The 19,616-nt window shown below is 38.8% G+C and overlaps 1 protein-coding gene across 1 annotated transcript in view; it reads left to right on the top strand.

The window, feature by feature from the left end:
* Window positions 1–19,616, top strand: part of RFX4 (regulatory factor X4) — a gene marked incomplete at both ends in the record, with an annotated part of 93,278 nt that overhangs the window by 64,660 nt on the left and 9,002 nt on the right. Inside the window, 5 exons of the mRNA XM_082057627.1 lie at window positions 1,325–1,438; window positions 5,684–5,803; window positions 7,105–7,266; window positions 13,784–13,946; window positions 16,534–16,672. Of these exons, the coding sequence (XP_081913753.1) occupies window positions 1,325–1,438; window positions 5,684–5,803; window positions 7,105–7,266; window positions 13,784–13,946; window positions 16,534–16,672 (698 nt within the window). The remainder of the gene's footprint in view (window positions 1–1,324; window positions 1,439–5,683; window positions 5,804–7,104; window positions 7,267–13,783; window positions 13,947–16,533; window positions 16,673–19,616) is intronic.

Here is a 19,616-nt window from a genome sequence, read left to right as displayed (position 1 = left end):
ATTTGAGAACTGCTCACACTCAGGATTCTGCTTTATTCTGGTTTTGTCTGTTCTGTCCCAAAAGATGGTATTCACAAATGGAACACGGTTGAGTTTTCCGGTCAAATCAATACTTCAAGGGTGTGGAAAGATGAGGTCAGACTCATCCTGACTACACAGTGCAAATAAAAAGCTCTATCTAGTCTGGCCTTTTAAGATTTTAATGAAAAGGATATTTAGGTTAGTTAATTCATTTGTATATGTTCAATTGTAAGGATGAAAGTCTACATTACCATTCAGTCAAGGATACATTTATGTTGCCTTTTGAGCTGACTTGGGAGACCGAGGCTTGTATTTTTATTTTGATTTAAGTGTGTGCAGAAACCTACTAACAAATATTTTAAAAACACTTTCAAAAGTGATTAGGTATCGCCATGATTTTACATAGAGTGTGAAACTGGATGACTATTTTAACTTCTGTCACTAACTATATTTTGTATTCTAATAGAACATCCTATTAGAATTTAAACTCTTCATTTCAGCTGTCAGAACTGAGAAATATTTTTTTTTAAATAGTGCCTGCCCCTCTGCTGCAAAAGATCCCTACACAAAACAACAGATACTTCCCCAGATTACTTGAAATGTATTGACTGTTTTGGGGAACTTCTCTTTTAGTCAGTGGAATGCAATTTGAAGTTCAGACCTCAACTGTTAATTTTCATGAGGAACCTGACATGAATTTTATTAGCTGATTGGCTGAACCTAATTCTTAAACTCACATATGGCTATAGTAAATACATTTTTTAAGACTTGATGCCTAAAGTGTACTTTCTGGAAAGTATTTTTGCTAGTAAAATAATTATGTGAATTAACAAAAACAAAAAAATGTGAAGGAACAAAATAATTACATTCAATAGTAAACTTTAATTGAAATACTAATATAAATTTTCAGTGTAGATCAAGTGTTCTTGATTATAAATTGCTTCCTTGACGAAGAAGCAAGAATGAACATGTAAGTAACTAGGTTAAGATGAAGATCAGGGCAATTTTTTGGCAGTCCTTTCACCATTTATAAAGGAAATTCAGCCTTGGTGTTGAATAGTACTTTATGTCTTCCTCTTTCTGAAGGCTGTATATAGTTACAAGTTGGCTTTCTGTGTAAGGTTGTTTTCCTGTTTGTTTGTTTTATAAAAAGTTTTGAGTGTATATTTCCATGTGAATATAATGGTAACTAGTTTTTCAGTATGTATGTATATAAAAGATGGATATGTGCATCATTCAGCTGTATCAGGTGGTAGAAATAAAAGTTTCTCCATGTCACATGTATCTTCTTTCTTGCAGGTAGCTGCCAAGAGACAAGGCTCTTTGAAGAAAGTAGCTCAGCAGTTCCTCCTGATGTGGTCCTGTTTTGGCACTCGAGTGATTCGAGACATGACTTTGCACAGTGCACCCAGCTTTGGTACTTTAATTTTCATAGAATCATATTATAGAATCATAGAATAGTTTGGGTCGGAAGGGACCTTCAAAAGTCATCTAGTCCAACCCCCTGCCATGAGCAGGGACATCTTCAGTTTCTGCAGGGTGGAGTTTTCCTTGCTCAGGTACAGCTCCAGCAGAGGCAGGAGGAGCCTTCAGGTTTTCAAAAGGGAGAATGATACCAAAACCATATTCCCATCCCATCAGGCAGAAGCCTGGGCTATCCCTATCTCGTTTCCCTCAAAATGTCCGAATCATAATAATTTTATTAATGATGCTACTCTGTCACTGCAAGACCATTTAACACTTTGTTAATGAATCAGGGTTGAGCAAGTTCCAAAAGAATGAACCCTGAACGTAAACAGCTCCAAGCTAGATGATAGAAACTCTCCAGTGCTTAAGGGTTCCTTCTAGCTTTTCAGAATAATGTATGCATTTAAGTGAGTTCTATGGAGAGAAACAAAGACTGATTTACTGTTCTAAATATTTATATCCATATGCTTTTGTTTTTAACTTAGGTTAAAAGTTTTGCATTTTTACTGCATTGGAACTGTTTCTGTGGACTGATTTCTTTTTTTACCACTTCAAGCAATATATATACTCAGATGATCGCAGTGTATTTTTTTTAAAAAAAGTAAAATAATTTGCTAAATGATGGGATCTTTACTATATATGGGACAGAATATTTTTATCTTTGAAAAATGTGATAAAGAAATTTGATTGGAGGAAGCTGGAATACCTGGCACTGGACTGAATAGCACAGAGATTTTATTATTCAAAGATTTAAAGTTTGGTGGCATGGGCAGGTGGAAGAAAAAGCTCCTCTCTCTCACTCCTTCTCCTGCTCCCTTTTTCTCTCTGCTTCCCTCCCTCCTTCCCATCTATGCATATCAAAGGCACAGTTGGTGGCAGTGTTTGGGTAATGCATCCAGTGTACAAAGTAACTAATTAGTAATAGGAGCTCCATGGTTTTCCCCAGATCTGGAAATCTCACTGTTGTTTTGCTACTTACACATAATTGCTGTATCTGTTAATGGCTGCTGATACTTACTATACATTAGCTGGGTAATCATTACTATGATTTCTGTTAACTCATGAAAATTAGAGCCAAATTCTATTTGTTGTTTCAACTAGTCTCTTGAATGACTTTTTACCTCTTCCTAAAGAAGTGTATGGTTTACTACCTACAGCTGGATCCTTTTCAGTACTTACAGATATACTTGAAAGAACCAAACAATTTCATGTGAAAAACAGTAGCTTGCCAACACAGAATAAATTATTGTACATTGTGCTGAATAGCTATCCACTGTGTAGCTGAAATGCATGCCCTAATATTGGTTTCCCTCTATAGCTTACATTTCATTCAACTCATTTAAAAAATGTAAAAATATTGCATTCATTCAGTACCAACAACTTGTTTGTCTAGCGTCTTTCACGCAAATTCTGGGCTCAAAAACTCTGTATAGAGTTTAAAAATACACAGTGGGAGAAATAATAGGAGAGGAAGAGAGAAATTCAAAAGAGTGACAAGGGCACTGGAGTGTTTTTAAATGCTGCATTCAGTATTGCCAACCTCAAGTCTTCAAAATAAAACATTAGACCCCCCAAAAACAAAGACATTTTTTTAAAGTAGCAAATCTTGGGTTCTTGTTTGCTTGCTAGCACTATAGTGTTTAGAGTTCACACTACCAAATATTTTTATGAAACTACAAATCTACAAATTAGTTTCTTTTTTTTTTTTTAAATTAAGGCTGAGCAAGGGTTTTGATGGGAAACAGTGAATACCCTGAGCTTTGTACCACCACACGAAGTTTGCCAGCATTTAGGCCTGTTTTTCTTACTTTGGAAATACTTATCAATAGTAACTACACTAAAGTCAATAGACACTTCCCTCTGAAAAACTGTAATCAGAAGAAGAGTGACTATTTTGTGGAAATTCTTGATAATCTAGATTTCCACTGGGGAAATCCTAGGTCAGGAAGAAGGTGATCAGCCAGGTCTGCTGCCTTTATTGCACTGTTGAATTGAATAGTATTTTATTTAACAAGACCTTGAGCCTAAAATATTTCTAAAACCAAATTCTCTGCAGTAGTTCAGTGAAGAACTCCACTATTTACCCTCGAAAGGCTGGGGAAACTTGTTCCCATTTTGGTTTACATAGATATGTGAAACAAATGAAAAACTCAATGTTCCAGGTTCACCAGCAGCCAAATATTTCCTCTCCATAGCAAAGGTGTTGCAACCACGTATGTCCCTTTTCTGTGCTGCCTTGCCCAAGAACACAAAGGCGCGTGTTCACCTCCCAGTGTGTGTGCTCAGCTCATATCAGTGATGCCAGAAGCCATGCAGGCACGGAGTGAGAGAATTAAACACAAAGACTATCCAGGTCACAAAGAAAAAGAATGTGCTCAGAGTCACTTTGAAAGCTGAATTGCCAGCTAGAGTTGTATAAGGATGTGGAGTCTTTGAAACCACTTCTTCTGCCCCTCAATGCTATGTTTAAGTACAGAAGTTGGAGTAGGGGTAGTTGTGCTTTGCTGTGATAAATCTGGTATCCCAAGATGAACCTAACTTTTCTGCGAACAAACCAATCATTATGAAATTCAATTGAATTTGAAACTTCTTGCATCTTTTTTTCCCATGGAAGAATTTTTCCTCAAAATGTAGTAGTGGAATTTCAAAAGGAACACATCTATGTGAGGCTTTTTTTTGTCTGGCAGTAGTTGATCTCTGTTTTCCTCTCAGCTGGTGATCTTTCTCTGGTTTAAGCCAGCTGCTGGACTGGCTATTATTTTAACCTGACTGCATTTGCACTTGCCAGAGTTATTTAGTGACTGATACGAATAGGTTTTAAATATTCCATGCAAGTCTAAATAAACATAGGAGCTTTTTTAAAAAACATTGTATGATCAAATCCTGTCTGGAGCTATTACAGACTCTCTGTGTCATGGAGTCTATTGCATATACTGACCAAAGTTCATCCTAATACTTGTCAATCTTCCCCTGCAGATGAATGTTATTACTTTCAGGAGGACACTACACAGTGTCTAATTTTCCCCTGAAATGCATCCATGCTCTTTTCTTATGTATGTGTTTTTTGTGGCTATATGTGCTCTGTATGTGCTTCCTCTATAGAGGAAGCATATATATCAGAGGATGATATAAATCACCAATGGCAGAACTTATAACACCATGCTATTAAAGTTCATTTCCATTACTACAGTCCCAGTTCTTCCTCTTAACAACATTAGTAAGTGCTCCATCTTTAATCAAATCTTACTTGAGAATTTGTGGCAGATAGCTATCCATATAGCCTCCTTTTACTATTAATTTTCAAAGTCCTTTTTGACTCCATCACCCAGATTTTCTTTTCTCCATACTCTTCCCTTAAGCCCTCTAGTTCTTTAGCCCTTAAGTTTTTCACATCCCTGTCATGACAGTATAAGAGATAGTATCAAGGGCATCTTCAGAGGTAAGCACAGGAACAGGCCAAATGTTGTGCTACTGACCTGGTTCAAACTGATAATTAGGAAAAGATTGTGTAGTAGTTTTTCTGCTATGCTATGTTTTCCTAATTATCAGTTTGAACCATATGAGTGTATGACAGAACAAAGCTTTGGCACAAGTCTTACCCTTTAAGACATTTGTAGTTGCTGCGAATGTCTCTGTGGTTGGCATATAATGGATGTTTCATCCAGTCCAGGCAAAGCTCTGGAGATACACCTTCAGGAGACTCAGAAGGTTGTTTCTACCTTCCTGTTGATTAGTCTCTCATTTCCTTGTTCAATGACACAGGTCACTCAGATAATTCATAACAGGATGTGTCACTAATGCAGCCAATTCAGTATTCTAATTCTGGCAGAAACTTATATCTGTTCCTTTAGATAAAAGGAAATGATTCCACTGTAGTGTAATTGTCTAAATTGTTCAATACTAATGTAGGAGGAGAAAACTTCATTAGGTCCCAGCTCTCAGCTAGGCAGCCTCCTTGCACCTTAAACCACAGTAACTGGTCATACAAGCCTGCATAAATCCAAGAGTCAACAGAGTTTGCTAGTCCTCAGTTTTACTTGGACCTCTCTTGCCTTGAGTAAGAGAGACCCTTCAGTGGCAGTAGTCTATGGAGGCAGTCCTACTCAGTACTGTTTGTGTTGAATACCATAATCATTGGCTTAATGAGTGTATTGAGACAGTTAATGGCTTTTTTGTTTGTTCACTTTATTACCAGGGTCTTTTCACCTTATTCACTTGATGTTCGATGACTATGTATTGTACCTGCTAGAATCACTCCATTGTCAGGAGAGAGCTAATGAGCTAATGAGGGCAATGAAAGGAGAAGGAAGCACAGGTGAGTTTGTTCTTTCATTCATCTTTCGTTGTTTTATTCCACTGGATTCACTGTTTTCTGTGTTATGACATTTCTTTATCGTCTTCTAACTCTTCTAACTCAATGAGGCTTATCTAGGAGTTAATTGTTTTTCAGTTCCAAGTCATTGTGAGAGGGGGCATTCCTGGTTAATATGTCCTGAAAGAGGCCTCCCTGCTTCATGATGTAACTCTTGGATGTCTGAAACTCCATTCCTAAGCACACACTTGGTGTTTCAGTAAGAGATTTTTGCACGAAACCCTTTACCTTAGTTAATCTATCTTAGCCACCATTGTGTTTCAGTGGACCCAGTCTTGATTCTTGGTTCTCTCTCATCCTGGTTTAATAGCAAATAAATTCACTGATATTAGTAGATTTGTGCAACCCTAAATAAAAGGGAGAGATAGAGTAAGTGAACAAAGACAAAAATCAAAGCTATTATTTCAGGTACGCTTTTGTTCTGAGTGTCCATACAGAAGCAGATTCTGAGTCCCCCTCCACTCTACACTGACTTGCCAGAAGAGAAGCAGGCAGAGATTGCCTTCAGTCTCCCTCTGCTTAGGGCAGCCCCTTTTAACGAATGGTCCTCAGTGATCTTTTTTCCTTGAATCTCCCATTAATTTTGGGAAGTTAAACCCCTCTGTCACCTTTGAAAAGTTCCATTATTTATTTTAGATGTAGCTTAAATTGTCCCTCTGTAGATTTATAGGAAAAAGATTATTTCTGCGATTAGGATAATATCTTCTATGTGTTGAAAGATCTGGATTGAATTCATTGCCCTGCCATAGGCTCTCGTTTTTTTGACGAAGTTGCTTATCCTTGTATACTTTCCGCGTACCTTTAGCAGTGAGGACTATCCAGAGTGTCATCCTCTTTAGTCAATGAAGAAATGTCATAACCAAAAGCCACTGGAATCCCCTGGAGATTCCTGTTTCTTTCCAACGTCTAGAAAGAGTTAGGAGTGCCTGACTTGGACTAGACTCATAATTTTAGGTATCTAATTGTATATTACAGGAACATAAGCCTTAAGCTGTCTATGCACAGGTTTCCTGTCTATACAACAGGAAAAACAGCACTGTCCTTTAAGAGGTCTTCTGAGGGTACATTAAAGGTTGTAATGCTGGATGTTACAGAAGTACTTCTTTCAAAGATTTCTGATTCTTGCTATGCATTTTTTGAAATACAACCTACTGAATTTAACTTCTTCCATTGATTTTTTTTTTTCTCAGTGTTCCTTGTCTCTACCTTTAGCTAAGTTTGATGATTTTTCTCTCGTCCTACAGCAGAAGTACAAGAAGAAATTATTCTGAGTGAACCAGCTCCTCCAACTCCCTCCCCAGTGCCATTCTCCCCAGCTAAATCTGCCACCTCAGTGGAAGTGCCCTCTGCACCCTCACCCATCAGCAATCAGTCCCCAGAGTATGGTGGGATAACAGCTACAACAGGTAGGTAGGCTTACGGCAACTGGATCTGCTTGAAGATGGTTTTTGCACTTAGTCACCTGAAATTGATCCTAAGAACATGATGTGCTGGCTTTCAAGGGATGAGAACCCTTCCCAAAAAGAAATCTGTTCAAAATATCACTTATGTCTTCTCACTGTATCCAAACATGACATGCAATCTAATAGAGAAAAGATATGATGTCTGGATGTTTTATACTTCAAGGAAATGTGCCAGATATTTTAAGGTTTAGTGAGGTTTTCAAACTCCTGAACCACAAGTGGTTCTGGAATCCCTAGTGGGTAAAATGGGAACTGGGTATCTTTAAACATATCTGAGACCCAAATATGTTTAAATAGCTCTGCAAGTTTCTCTTGGAAATGTTTTAAACCTCATTGATTACTTTCATCTTTCAGTGCTAGAGACTAAGAATTACATGTCTGAAGCCTATTTTCAGCTGTATAGTGTTATTATGGCAACTCATGAGACTGTATTCTCATGGGCCCAGCGACTAAAAAATCTGTGCTTTAAGGTATTCAGCTTGTGGGCAGGACTGACAGAAAACAATAAGCACAAAACTGGCTTCTTTTTTTCATCTGTATAAATGGACAACTGTCCTCTGTACTTGGATGTAAAACTCACTCATTACCTTTCTGATGCGGGCAGAACAGTCTGTCTGTATGATCAGAAGACGGTGTTTTCTTGACTCCTGGAAAAAAAGGCAGAAACGTGAATGACTTCCAGAAGGCCTTCTAGACAGTGAAATTCCAGCTTTGATGCTCCATAGTGAAAAGGCTGTATAATCAGAATGTGGAAACTATCACTTTTGTGATGTACTAGAAAAGTTACAAAACCTTCTTGAAAGAATGTCAGAAAGTGATGATTTACCACACTGGAGAATTGGCAGTGGCTAAAGGACTAATAAATCTTTCTGACAAATGTTTTTCATGTTTTCAAAAGCATCAACGGGGAAACACAACGCATGGTTGTGGTGGAAAGAGATTTAAGAACATTGGTCCCTGCATAAAAACTTAAGGTTTTCTCGCTGTTGGAGACACTAGCATATTTAGGAGGGAAATAGGAGGGTATTAGCCCCAGAACAGTTAGACAAAAGACATAATTCTAGACATGGCAGGTGAGCTCACTGCTTTAGTTCAGGCAATGCTGGAGGTTGTGTATATGCTTGAGTCTTGTTGAAACTTTGATTGTGTGGGCAGCTTGATCTGTAGACATCATGACCCAACGGGATCGTTGTGATGTTATAACCAGAACTCAGTGTGATGCAGAACTGTACCCAGAAGTAAAAGACAGAAAAGTAAGGAACTGTGTGCTCCCTGATGGTGTTGACAGGAATGGAGATTTGAGGGACTTGTGTTTGGGGTGCAGAGACTGTAACTCTGTGTGACTGTCATAACTATTCACCCAAAGCTTATTCCATACTTATGTAATAGCCTATTTGTCAGCTATCTGAGATTCCACCTTCAGCTTACATGACTTAGGTACTTGGCTTAGACACAGATCTGGGCAAGCCTGGGAAATGCATGGATCTTGTATATCCCTCCTGAATCCCACCTGTGACGCAAGGGAACGGACTCATCTAAACATTACCAATGCAATTCCTTTTTAATCCATGTTGTTTATTATAGTCTTTTTTATTCTCTCCCTCTAATTTTTTTAATGTCCTGGTAAGTCCAAGGACTGCTAGTGTGAAGTCTCAAGCCAGAAACAGGATCATTTAGGAACAATGGTTGAAGTATCTGCTCCCACAGTACAGGCAGTAGATTATGATGTAGTTGTTCCTGTAGCAGAACTTAAGCAAGAAAAAGATTTCTGAATTTTTTAGGTTTTTGAGGTTTTTTTCCCCCCCTGATTTTCATTTTTAGGTTGCTTTAAAAACTTTTGTTTGGTTGATCTGGATTTTTTTCTTACATTCTGGTGCAGTCTCACTTTTGTGATTGTGAAAATAGTTTCTGTATAGCATAAGCCACATTTGCCAATGCAAGTAGTGGTCTGGTTAAGAGTAAGTACGTATGTAGTAATTTCCTGGTGTTAATTTGGGCAATTAGTAATACCTCCACTTCCCACATTGATCATGTAGATGAACTGATTTTAGTTTGTTCACCATTACACTATGGAATGCAAGGTTCATTCACACAGCTATTACAAAATAGCAAGCCTGCTTCAGCCCTGCTGAAGATGTATTCCATTTTTCAAACTATTCCATATACAGATTTGTGACATTAACATATGGGATATTTTGGAACAGGTAACTCTGTTCTGGAGATAAACATTAAAAGTATATTGTATTGATTTTCTGATGTGTCGTTTATGAGGTAAATGTGAAACCAGGCAAATGCTTTGCAAATCTTGAGAATTAGTTCCATTGGTTACCACTAGCTCTCAGTTCCCCAGTTTAAGGCATCATTAACTCTTTCTTGCTTGTGGCATTAGCAATAAAAGTTAACTATTAAGCTTGCAGTTTCACGTTCTTGCTTTCAGTCACTGGTCAGTACAAAACCAGCAAATCAAACTGTTGCAATTACATGATACCAAGTAAAAGAAAGGTAGATCCTATGTATAGCATTCTGTGGTAGAACATCTGGCATGGCTCAACTGACATTTTATTTAAAACTTTTTGTTAAGTTACTAGACATTTAAAAGGATAATTAGTCTCCATCCTTTCCAAATCACAAAGGCCAGATTAATGATTGTTCAAACTGCAATAATATTGTAATAAAAGTGATAGCTATATGGCTGACTTTGCTATTCTCTCTTAAAGCCCCTCTTAAAGCTGTGATTACTCATTTGCCAATGCAATGGTTTTTAGACAACCCAAAATGAACTCTGAATTGTAAGTTGCTCCTAATATGTTAGTAAACTAATCTAAGTCATTTAGTTTCAAGAAAAGTATGTGTGACAAAAGTCTTCAGACCAGTAATGGTCATTTAAGGTCACTGTTCTTAAAAGTCTAGGTTAGGTATTAAAGTTATGGGAATCTGGCACAGGGGATGCTTGCACAGAGCTACCACCTCTCTTATTTGTGTATGTGAGTAGAAAAAATTTCTGGTTTTCTCCTAAATCTTCAGCTTCTGGACTCATGTGACTATGTGAGAACATCAGCTCTTGTTCAACAATCAGAGTTTAATTATCATAGCTGGAGAGTGTAAAAGTCAAAGGTTCCCATTTCAAAAGGCAATTCTCCCCTTCTCAATGGAAGGGTTTGTGTTTTTTCTAAAGCTGATAGTTTAAGGTAATCTCTTTGTTGTGTGTGGCCAGAATGGGTGTCTGACTCCAGATTTCTGATTGTTTGAAGCTGACAGTAATGCTTACTATCAGCAATAAGACACAGTGCTGTATCTTGCTTATGCCTGGGTGGTCATTTACTCCAGCATAAAGCAAATATAAAATGCAGCATAATGAAGCAGCATTTGTTTCTTTCTGCACTGGTGTAGGTGATGGTACCAATAAGAACAGGGCTGTCCATGGACTGTTAGAAGTTCCATTTACATTTGGCTTTCCTACAGGTCAGATGGCCTCTTGGTCAGTATCGTCAAAATTAATTTTTTCATTAAAAGAGAAAAGAAAAATGAGTGATACTAAATGAACTTCCCTATTTTAATCAAACCCTGCATGTTCAGAACACAAAGCAGACCAGAATGTTGCTCAATAGCTATTGTTTTTGCTTATTTCAGAAAGCAGTTCAGTTGGGTTCAGTCATATCTAAAAGAGACTTCATCTCCTGGAGTTCAGTTCTGCAGCCAGCTGAGGAGATTAATCATATAGGACTGGGAGAGAAGCGGGTATTAAAAAGCTAACTATGAAAAAAATTTCAGACTTATTCATCCTTTTCCACCCACCACAATGTTTGCAGTATCCTGGCTGACCTGAAATATACATACACACAATCTGCAAATCTGTTGTTGTCTTCTGTCCTTCCTTGTTGTCTGTGTGACTAGGTCACTAAAAATAATGGCATCCCTTCCACAAAGGCAAGGAGAAGTGAGGCAACTGTAGATTCCCAAGAACATCCTGATAAAAATATTTGAACATCTTTCTGTCACTCTGTATATCCAGGCAAGACCCAACATACATTTGTTTCTAAACCATAACCTCCAAAAGCAAGTATTTCTTAGAGTAGCTGTGTGAGGTACTATCCTGTAGTTCCTTGGACAATTCTTGATTAGGAGAATTAAACAAAGATATTCACAACTCTTCCAGTGCAAGACATATTCTCCGTATTTGTTTCTGTGTAGTCTTGATGGGCACACAGCATGTTACACCCTGAACATTTATTTAAAAATTGAACTATGGTGGCTTCCAGTCAGATTGAATGCAAGGAGTGGCCAAGTCTTCTCATCCAAGGAGTCCAGCTTCCCACAGGGAGCACATGAAACAACTTGCTGTCCTGGACTGACTCATTTTCATCAAACTGAGATAAGATCCTACTGCTTTTCAAAAAAAGAAAAGGAGACTGTCAGAATGGCTGAGGCCAGTCAAATTAACCATATTAGGTAAAATGCAAAGGATCCTTTGGCCCTGTTATTAGCACTTCTTGTTAGAGTGAAGAAGGTGATGAGATTTTTTGGCTCAATGGCCAAGTTTTTTATTGGAAAAGAAGAAATCAGGTCAAAGAAAAACTTCTGGTTTATGTTGAATTTGAAAAGTGAAAAAGTGAAAAAAACTCAGGAATGTTAACTAAAAATAAGTATTTGGTTCTTTTCACCATCTTTATTGTCCTTCTTTACTTTTTTTTTCTCTTCACTTTTGTCTTTTGAATTTAGACCTGTTTTGAAACAAAGTTTCAAACTTTCTTTTGGAAAATAGCGCTAGGAAAATATGTTTGACCTCTTGAAACGGCAACGTTTCACCAAAGTATTCCACAGACAAGCTGTTGATATTTTCAAAACAGTTTTTCTCTTGTTTTCAAATGAAGCTATTTGGTGACTGCATAAGTAGTTTTGGCCCCTTCCACGTGAACTGTATTTTCTAGCGAAGATAGGTTTCCTTAATATTTTGCTCAACTGAAGGAACTGTGACTGCTTATATCCACAGAGAGACTGATGTGCCAGCCTCAATTTGCTCTCAGGGATCTCAATGGTCCTCTGCAACGGGAGGAGATGAAAGACTGGAAATTCAAGTCAGTGACAGAAAATGCAGTCATGTGAAAATAGATGTAACACAAATATCCCTGACCATAACACATCCAAGGATGTTTCGACTATAAGAGTACCAAATCACACCCTGCTGGAGTATTTCAAGCTGGACTTATCTTTTGAAGCTCAGAATGCCTTTGTTCAGTCCCAGAATTAAGCATTTCCTATTTAAAAACATTGTTTATCTGATTTTGCCAAAGCAAATCACATGCACTGAAGAAAATTATGCACATCTGAAAAAGGCTTTTCATTTCCAAAAGCTAGGGAGTGGACACAGACCTGGTCATACAATCGCTTCCCCCTCTGAATTAGGCCCTTTCATCCTACAGGAAGTCCTAGAATCCACACTGAAAAAAAAATGAGTCACCTCCTGCAATTCCTTTTAGCTGGTGAAAAAGAGTAAAGAGTGCCCAGAGACCCCCAAACTAGCATTCGTACTGGGTTAAATTCAGTGTTCTGGTCCTCATTTGCAGGGTAATCTCAGCCAGTATGGTCATGACCTCCAGCAAGAGCTATGTTAAACTGGAACAATGGATCTGTCAGCCTCCTGAGTGAAAGGGGTGTGTGCGAAGGACAAAGGTTTCTCAGCAGCTGGCCAGTGAATCTGAAGTTCCTGCCTGGAAGGGATCAGGATGATTAAAAATCTCAGCAACTTCCAAGCAAAATGGAAAACCCACTTCTTTGCTTTACTCTTCCTACAAATATTCTACATGAAAAAATAAATTAAGACCAGTCTTGCAGCATCAAAAGAATAAAGAAATATTATTTGTGGGAAGAAAATGGCTAGGCTATTTCTGTCTATATATTGGTTATAATTTTGAGTTCTAGCACTGTGTTGCCACTACAAAGGCTGGTACCTAGTTGGATGGAACAGATGCAAGCTGCAAAAGGGTTCAAGAAATTTATTTGCCTAACACTGATTTTGTTCTACTCCTTCATTGTTCTGGTCGTACTTCCTGCTTCAGTCCAGGCCTGATCAGTCTCAGAGATAAACAGGCCAGCAGCTCACTCCATGTGAGAGAGACCTCAGGGCTTGGTGCGTCGTGCCTGAGAAATATTAGCACTGGTGGTCTTCCACTTCTACATACCATTCAATTTTTTTCTGAAAAATATTTTCAACACCACACTGAAAGTTCACAGTATGAGCCATTCCAGATAGGTCTCCTACGTCTGGTCCTTTGCATGCTCCAGCTGATCTATTTGTATTTTTATTTATGTCTCAGATACAACTGCTGTGTTCACTTTGGTTGATGCTGTTCCCATTATTATTGCCTATGAGGTTGCTTTCCTATAACTGTCTTAAAGCATAACACTTCTGTGGATGACACATGATGTTAGCTGTGTTCCTTTAATGCTTGTTTGTCTGCAGGAGCTATGCAATCCTATACGTGGTCACTCACCTACACTGTGACAACAGCTGCAGGGTCACCTGCTGAAAGTTCCCAACAGCTGCCCTGCATGAGAAGTCCACATGTACCATCATCATCTGTCACACATCGGATACCTGTTTATCCCCACAGAGAAGAACACGGGTAAGTTGTTTCCCAGTGTCTTGGTGGTTTCTTTGTTTTGGGGTTTGTTTGTTTGGTTGGGGATTTTAAATGGTTTTTGCATTAATTTATGCTTAAGGTTTTGAGGTTTTTTTTGGAAATACAGTGAAATCTGTTTCTTGATGTAGTAAGTCTATATTGCAAAGATGCCAGTACCATTTTTCTTTGGCTGTTGTTACTCTTGTATGATTATAATATATCTCAGCTGTATAATCTCATTTATTTCTATTTAAAAACACCATAGGCCTGGAGATTGTTTTATAAAAGAGAAGGCTTCAGTAGATTTCTTCTCTGATTCATTTTCCTGGGCCATTTTCCATCCCAAAGGTTAGTTGTGCCCAAAGAACAACTCTGCTATAGCATATCTCAGGACAGGTGATCCTTCTCCTCTATTCAGCACTGCTGGCACCACATCTGGATCCAATTCTGTTCTCCCCAGTAGAAGACAGACACAGGCACGCTGGAGTTAGTCCAGAAAACGACCACTTAGATGACTATAGTCTCCTTCTCTGGAGACATTCAAAACCCACCTGGACACATTCCTGTGTAGCCTCATCCAGATGTTCCTGCTCCGGCAGGGGGATTGAACTAGATGATCTTTTGAGGTCCCTTCCAATCCCAAACATTCTGTGATTCTGTGGTTATAGGACTGCAGCATCTGTCGTACAAAGAGACTGAGAGATCTGGGATTGTTTAGCATCAGGCAGAGGAGGCTCAGGGAGGGTCTTATCAATGTGTACAGATACCTACTGGGGGATATAAAGACGATGGAGACAGATTCTTCTCAGTGGTATTTAGTTACAGGACATGATGGCACAAATAGAAATACAAGAAATTCTGTTTAAACATTAACAAACAAAAAACTTGTTTTACTCTAAGTATGATCAAACACTAGAGCAGGTTACCCAGAAGGGCTATGGAGTCTCTGTCCTTGCTGATGGACAAAATCCATCTGGACATGATCCTCGACATTGTGCTCTAGTGGACCCTGCTTTGAGCAGGAGGGTTAGACTAGACAGTCTCCACAGGTCCCTTCCAACCTCAGTGATTCAATGGTTCTGTGACTACTGTTAGAACTGCAGATAGAAAATGTCCAACATTTGGAGAAATAGCCCCATTTTCACCATAGTATTCTAATCCCATCTTCATTACCGAAATTTGCTCAAGGCTTTCAATGAAAACAGTTATGGTATAATTTTATGTAAAATTATTTGATCTTGGAAAACTTCGGTCACTAAGTCTCTCAGTGCTCTTTTCATCAAGCAACACTTCTTCTGTGCCATGGTGATTTGAGTGAGTGTATACCTCATAGGTATCCACAACTGAAAAGAAACAATCACAAAATAATGGGTGGAGAAGGGCTGGGCACATAGAAAGATTAGCAAATAGCCAGGTGCCGACGTGATGCAAGAGGTTCAAAAGAGTTTACCGAGTTCCTCAGTCTCATTGCATACTCATTAACTTTGCAGAAGTGCTTTCCCAGTGTGGAAGACTGAGTACTGTTTGGAAGGGTAATGTTGAATTTTCCAGAAAAAGAATAAGTCTGTACAAATAACTGTCTTCTCTCTCATATAATGAATTGGTTACCTTGCTTGTGTGATTTTTTTTTATCATGGTTTGCGTTTCATGGAGCAAGTCCAGAGGAGACCAACTATAATGATGATTAGGGGGCAGGAGCACCTCACCTGTGAGGACAGGCTGAGAGAGCTGGGGTTGTTCAGCCTGGAGAAGACATGGCTCTGGGGAGACCTTATAGGAGTCTTCCAGCACTTAAAGGGGGCCTACAGGAAAGATGGGGAGGGACTCTTTATTATGGAGTCTAGCGATAGGATGAGGAGTAACAGGCTTAAACCGAAAAGGGATAGATTTAGATTGGATATTGGGAAGAAATTCTTCACCATAAGGGTGGTGAGACAGTAGCCCAGGTTGCCCAGAGAGGTGGTAGATGCCCCATCCCTGGAAGAGTTCAAGGCCAGGTTGGACAGGGCTCTGAGCAACCTGATCTAGTTGAAGATGCCCCTGCTCATGGCAGGGGGCTTGGAACCAGATGATCTTTAAGGTCCCTTCCAACTCAAACCACCCTGTAATTTTATTATTTCAGTAAAATTATTTTAAGAACCTTTAAACTTTGGTGCTGAATTAGCATGGCTACACAAAGATGGAGAGGTTGCAGAAAGTGTCCATGCATCTTCTGCTAGCGAAAGGCCCAAATAATGGTGGTCAAGAAACTCTGACCCTGCAGTTTCTTGTAGCTCAGGGAACTGCTCCCTCCTTTACCCCCGGCTGTCCCTAGACAAGGGGTTGGGATAAAAAAATGAAGTAGACAGGTTCTCCAACCTCAAATCCCACTCTGCTCTTGAGTCAGCTGTGCTAAATCTGTTGGTTGTGTGCTTCAGATGCAAATTAATACACCTCTCTCCCTCCCAAGGAAAGAACATCTGACCCCAGTGTAAGGACACAGATAACTGAACTTCCCTGTATAGTTCCTTAAGTCTAGTTCAAGTTCTAGAATTACTAATGGGAATACAATTATTATGCATACTGAATAGTGTTTTTGAATGGATTTTAGATACACAGGAAGTTACAACTACGGTAGCTATAGCAACCAGCATCCCCATCCAATGCAGAGTCAGTATCCTTCCTTACCGCATGATACTGCTATTTCTGGACCACTTCACTACTCAGCTTACCACAGAAGCTCTTCACAGGTAAGTTGGATTTATTACTTGATAATTCTTGCTATAACATTTTAAGTAAAGTTGTGCTTGTAAATTTATCAGCATATTAGGTGTCTGAATCGAAAAGTTCTCATCAGTCTGGTCATTGATGGTCCCTATATTTTTTCTCTTCTAATATTATCAGATATCTTTTCATTTTGGTGGAGATTATTTTATCAGAATAGTGTTAGATTGTGAATTTTGAGTACTCACTCTAGAATCCAGCAGTCAGGGTGATAGAAAGGATTTCTGTGTTAAGGAGAGGCTAAAAAAAAAAAAAGAATATAACTAGTTGCATGTGTCTCAGGTGTTGGGAACAGGAAGAAATTCCTAACAAGAAATAGAAATGTTTTCATATAGTTGAAAGAAGATGCAGACGCCATAGTGAATTCTTCTGGGGCCTCTGCTTTTGAGAATATGTATGTTTAGGAATTTGCCAAAACTACGAGTTCTGCATACAGTTTGAATAACTTCAGGATGCCACTGCAAAGAGGTTCTGTTTAATCCCTATGTCTCCTACCATAATGCTGAGAAATCATGTCAGTAACTATTTCAGGACTATTTCACTTCACAAAACTGAGCCAGTAGGAACCAGCACAGATTAAGTGTGAAGACAATATTTGGCAACAGTTCAAAAGTAGCGCCACTGCGGGAGGGCTTCAGTACCTCATGCAGCTGGTGCTTCCCCAGTATAGGAAGCTCCTCTCTGGGTGCTCTGCTGGAAGATTTGCAGTATGCAGGTACAGGCAGGAGGGAGGTGATGGCACTGGGGTATTCCACTCATATGACCCCTCTTATACTTTATCTGCTGGAAATTTATACAGGCGTACTAGGGACCACCTTGCTTAACTATCATCGCTGGACTGGAACAGTTTCATACCAGATGCAAAGATGTGAATTTGATAGTGCTTTGGACTAGAACACATAAATCCTACATTTCATTCTGGTCTTCGGCATCAGTATGCCTAGGGATCTCAGAGTAGTAATTTCTCTTTTTTATGCCTCATTTTCCCTAGCTGTAAGATAAGAATGAGGGTAATGATCTCCTTATAGGTTTTTGAGGTGTGCTGGGAATATTGTTCTGTATAAATGCAGTATACTTATTTGGACCAGCTCAACAACAGCTCCCTAGCTTATGGAAAGAACAAGTCTACAACTTCTCACCTATTTGTGTAGCACCTGGTGTCAGGATTTGGTTGAGGGCTGTTACAACTTCAATAGGAACAGTGAGTGAATGTTCAAGTACAGTGTTCTGTACTTTATACAGGTTTCTATTCATTGGTCTTTCAATACAGGCCTTATCCTGTTATCTCAAGATTTTTGCCAGAATGCATCACTTTTTGACTTAAAATTGGCTTGCCAATTTTCTTCAATCTCTCTTACCCTTTAATGCAGAAAACTCATATGAGTTCTGGTTCTGACAAGGTCTGTAAGGCCATGAATCTGTGTGTAAAACAGGGAATTAGGCTTTTAATGATTAGAAATATTATCACCCACACAGGAGTTTCTTTCTACCCTTTGACAACTGCCTATCACACTGACATAACACAAGTTAAACAAGAAATAAATAAAGCAAATCAGGATAAACACATTTTTAGTTTATTCATGTCCTGGTTAACATGTTATATGGAAATAGTAACTTACATTAAAATCATGCAAATATTTTTCATACTGTAGTAGGCTGTCTCTACAAGTGCAGATGGCAGATCATTTCTTGCTAACCCTAGAACTGTCCTGAGCATACATGAAGGACAGCAACAGTTTCATGATCACACTTGAGAGCAAAATTATTTCAACTTGTATTTAGCATGTTCTTTCTCATGGTCTTGTAAACTGAGATGGAATCTCACAGCAGGACACAGCTAACAAAACCCTACCAATGCACCCATTCAGTTACAAATTGAAACCTTACTTTCAAAAATAAACTAAAAATCTTGTTTAATATCAAAGTCTGGTTTAATATGGAACATGCTGACATTCTCTTTAAAGCTGAGTTTCTGTAAAATGCCTGCCCTTGTGATAAGTCCTTTCTTAGATACTTCTAACAAAAATTTCTTAAGATGTCCCTAATAAGATGTTAGGGAACTACTCTTTTTCTAAGTGACTTTTTGGGGGGAACTTGGTGCAAGGAGTATCAGTAGGACTCCCAACATTGCAAAATCCAAGTACAGGAAGCCAAATTTGCAACAAATATATAATCAGCTTACACTATGCTGAAACTCGAGGAGATGCAAAGTGGTAATATAATCAGTTGAGAAGAAGAGGCATTGACCATAACTCTTCAAAAGAACTCTTTGTTATGATCCACACTCAGTCCAAATATAGAACTGTGGCTCAACTTTAGCTAATATTCTATCATGGTCTTTAGCGGAATGTCTAGGGATTAATGCCTAAGAAAAAGAAATCTGTGTGGCTGGTAAGTTATACTCTACAAACATGAATTCAGAGAGAGACCTTGTCCTAGACAGGGGTCTGAGCCAAAACACGTGATGTGTAATCAAGGTGGGTTTTAGGCAGCAGCTATAAATTGCTATTTTAGTCTTGAAGAGTACCATGTCCAACCTCTTTCTGTGGAAGAGAGCAGCATACTCCAGGTTTTATCAGGTCCATTATTTTGAGGCTATTTTCCATCCCAGAGAAATGTCCCTAAAGATAAACAGAGAGTTGAGCTTGATTTTTTGTTGGTTTAGTAGAATTTTAACATGGATCCTTTTACAGATATGATTTACAGACCATCAACAAAAATTGAAACTGGAGCAAAGGGGATGGAGGGAATAACTTTTATTTGATGGAAGTGGGGAACTGCACAGCTGAGAAAGGGGAAGGGAAGGGAAGGGAAGGGAAGGGAAGGGAAGGGAAGGGAAGGGAAGGGAAGGGAAGGGAAGGGAAGGGAAGGGAAGGGAAGGGAAGGGAAGGGAAGGGAATCACCCTTCAA

This window comes from Streptopelia decaocto (assembly GCF_964273445.1).
Source record: "Streptopelia decaocto genome assembly, chromosome: 1".
Lineage (NCBI taxonomy): Eukaryota > Metazoa > Chordata > Aves > Columbiformes > Columbidae > Streptopelia > Streptopelia decaocto.
Note: the sequence above shows the minus strand (reverse complement) of the source record. Positions and strands in the feature narration are given on the sequence as shown.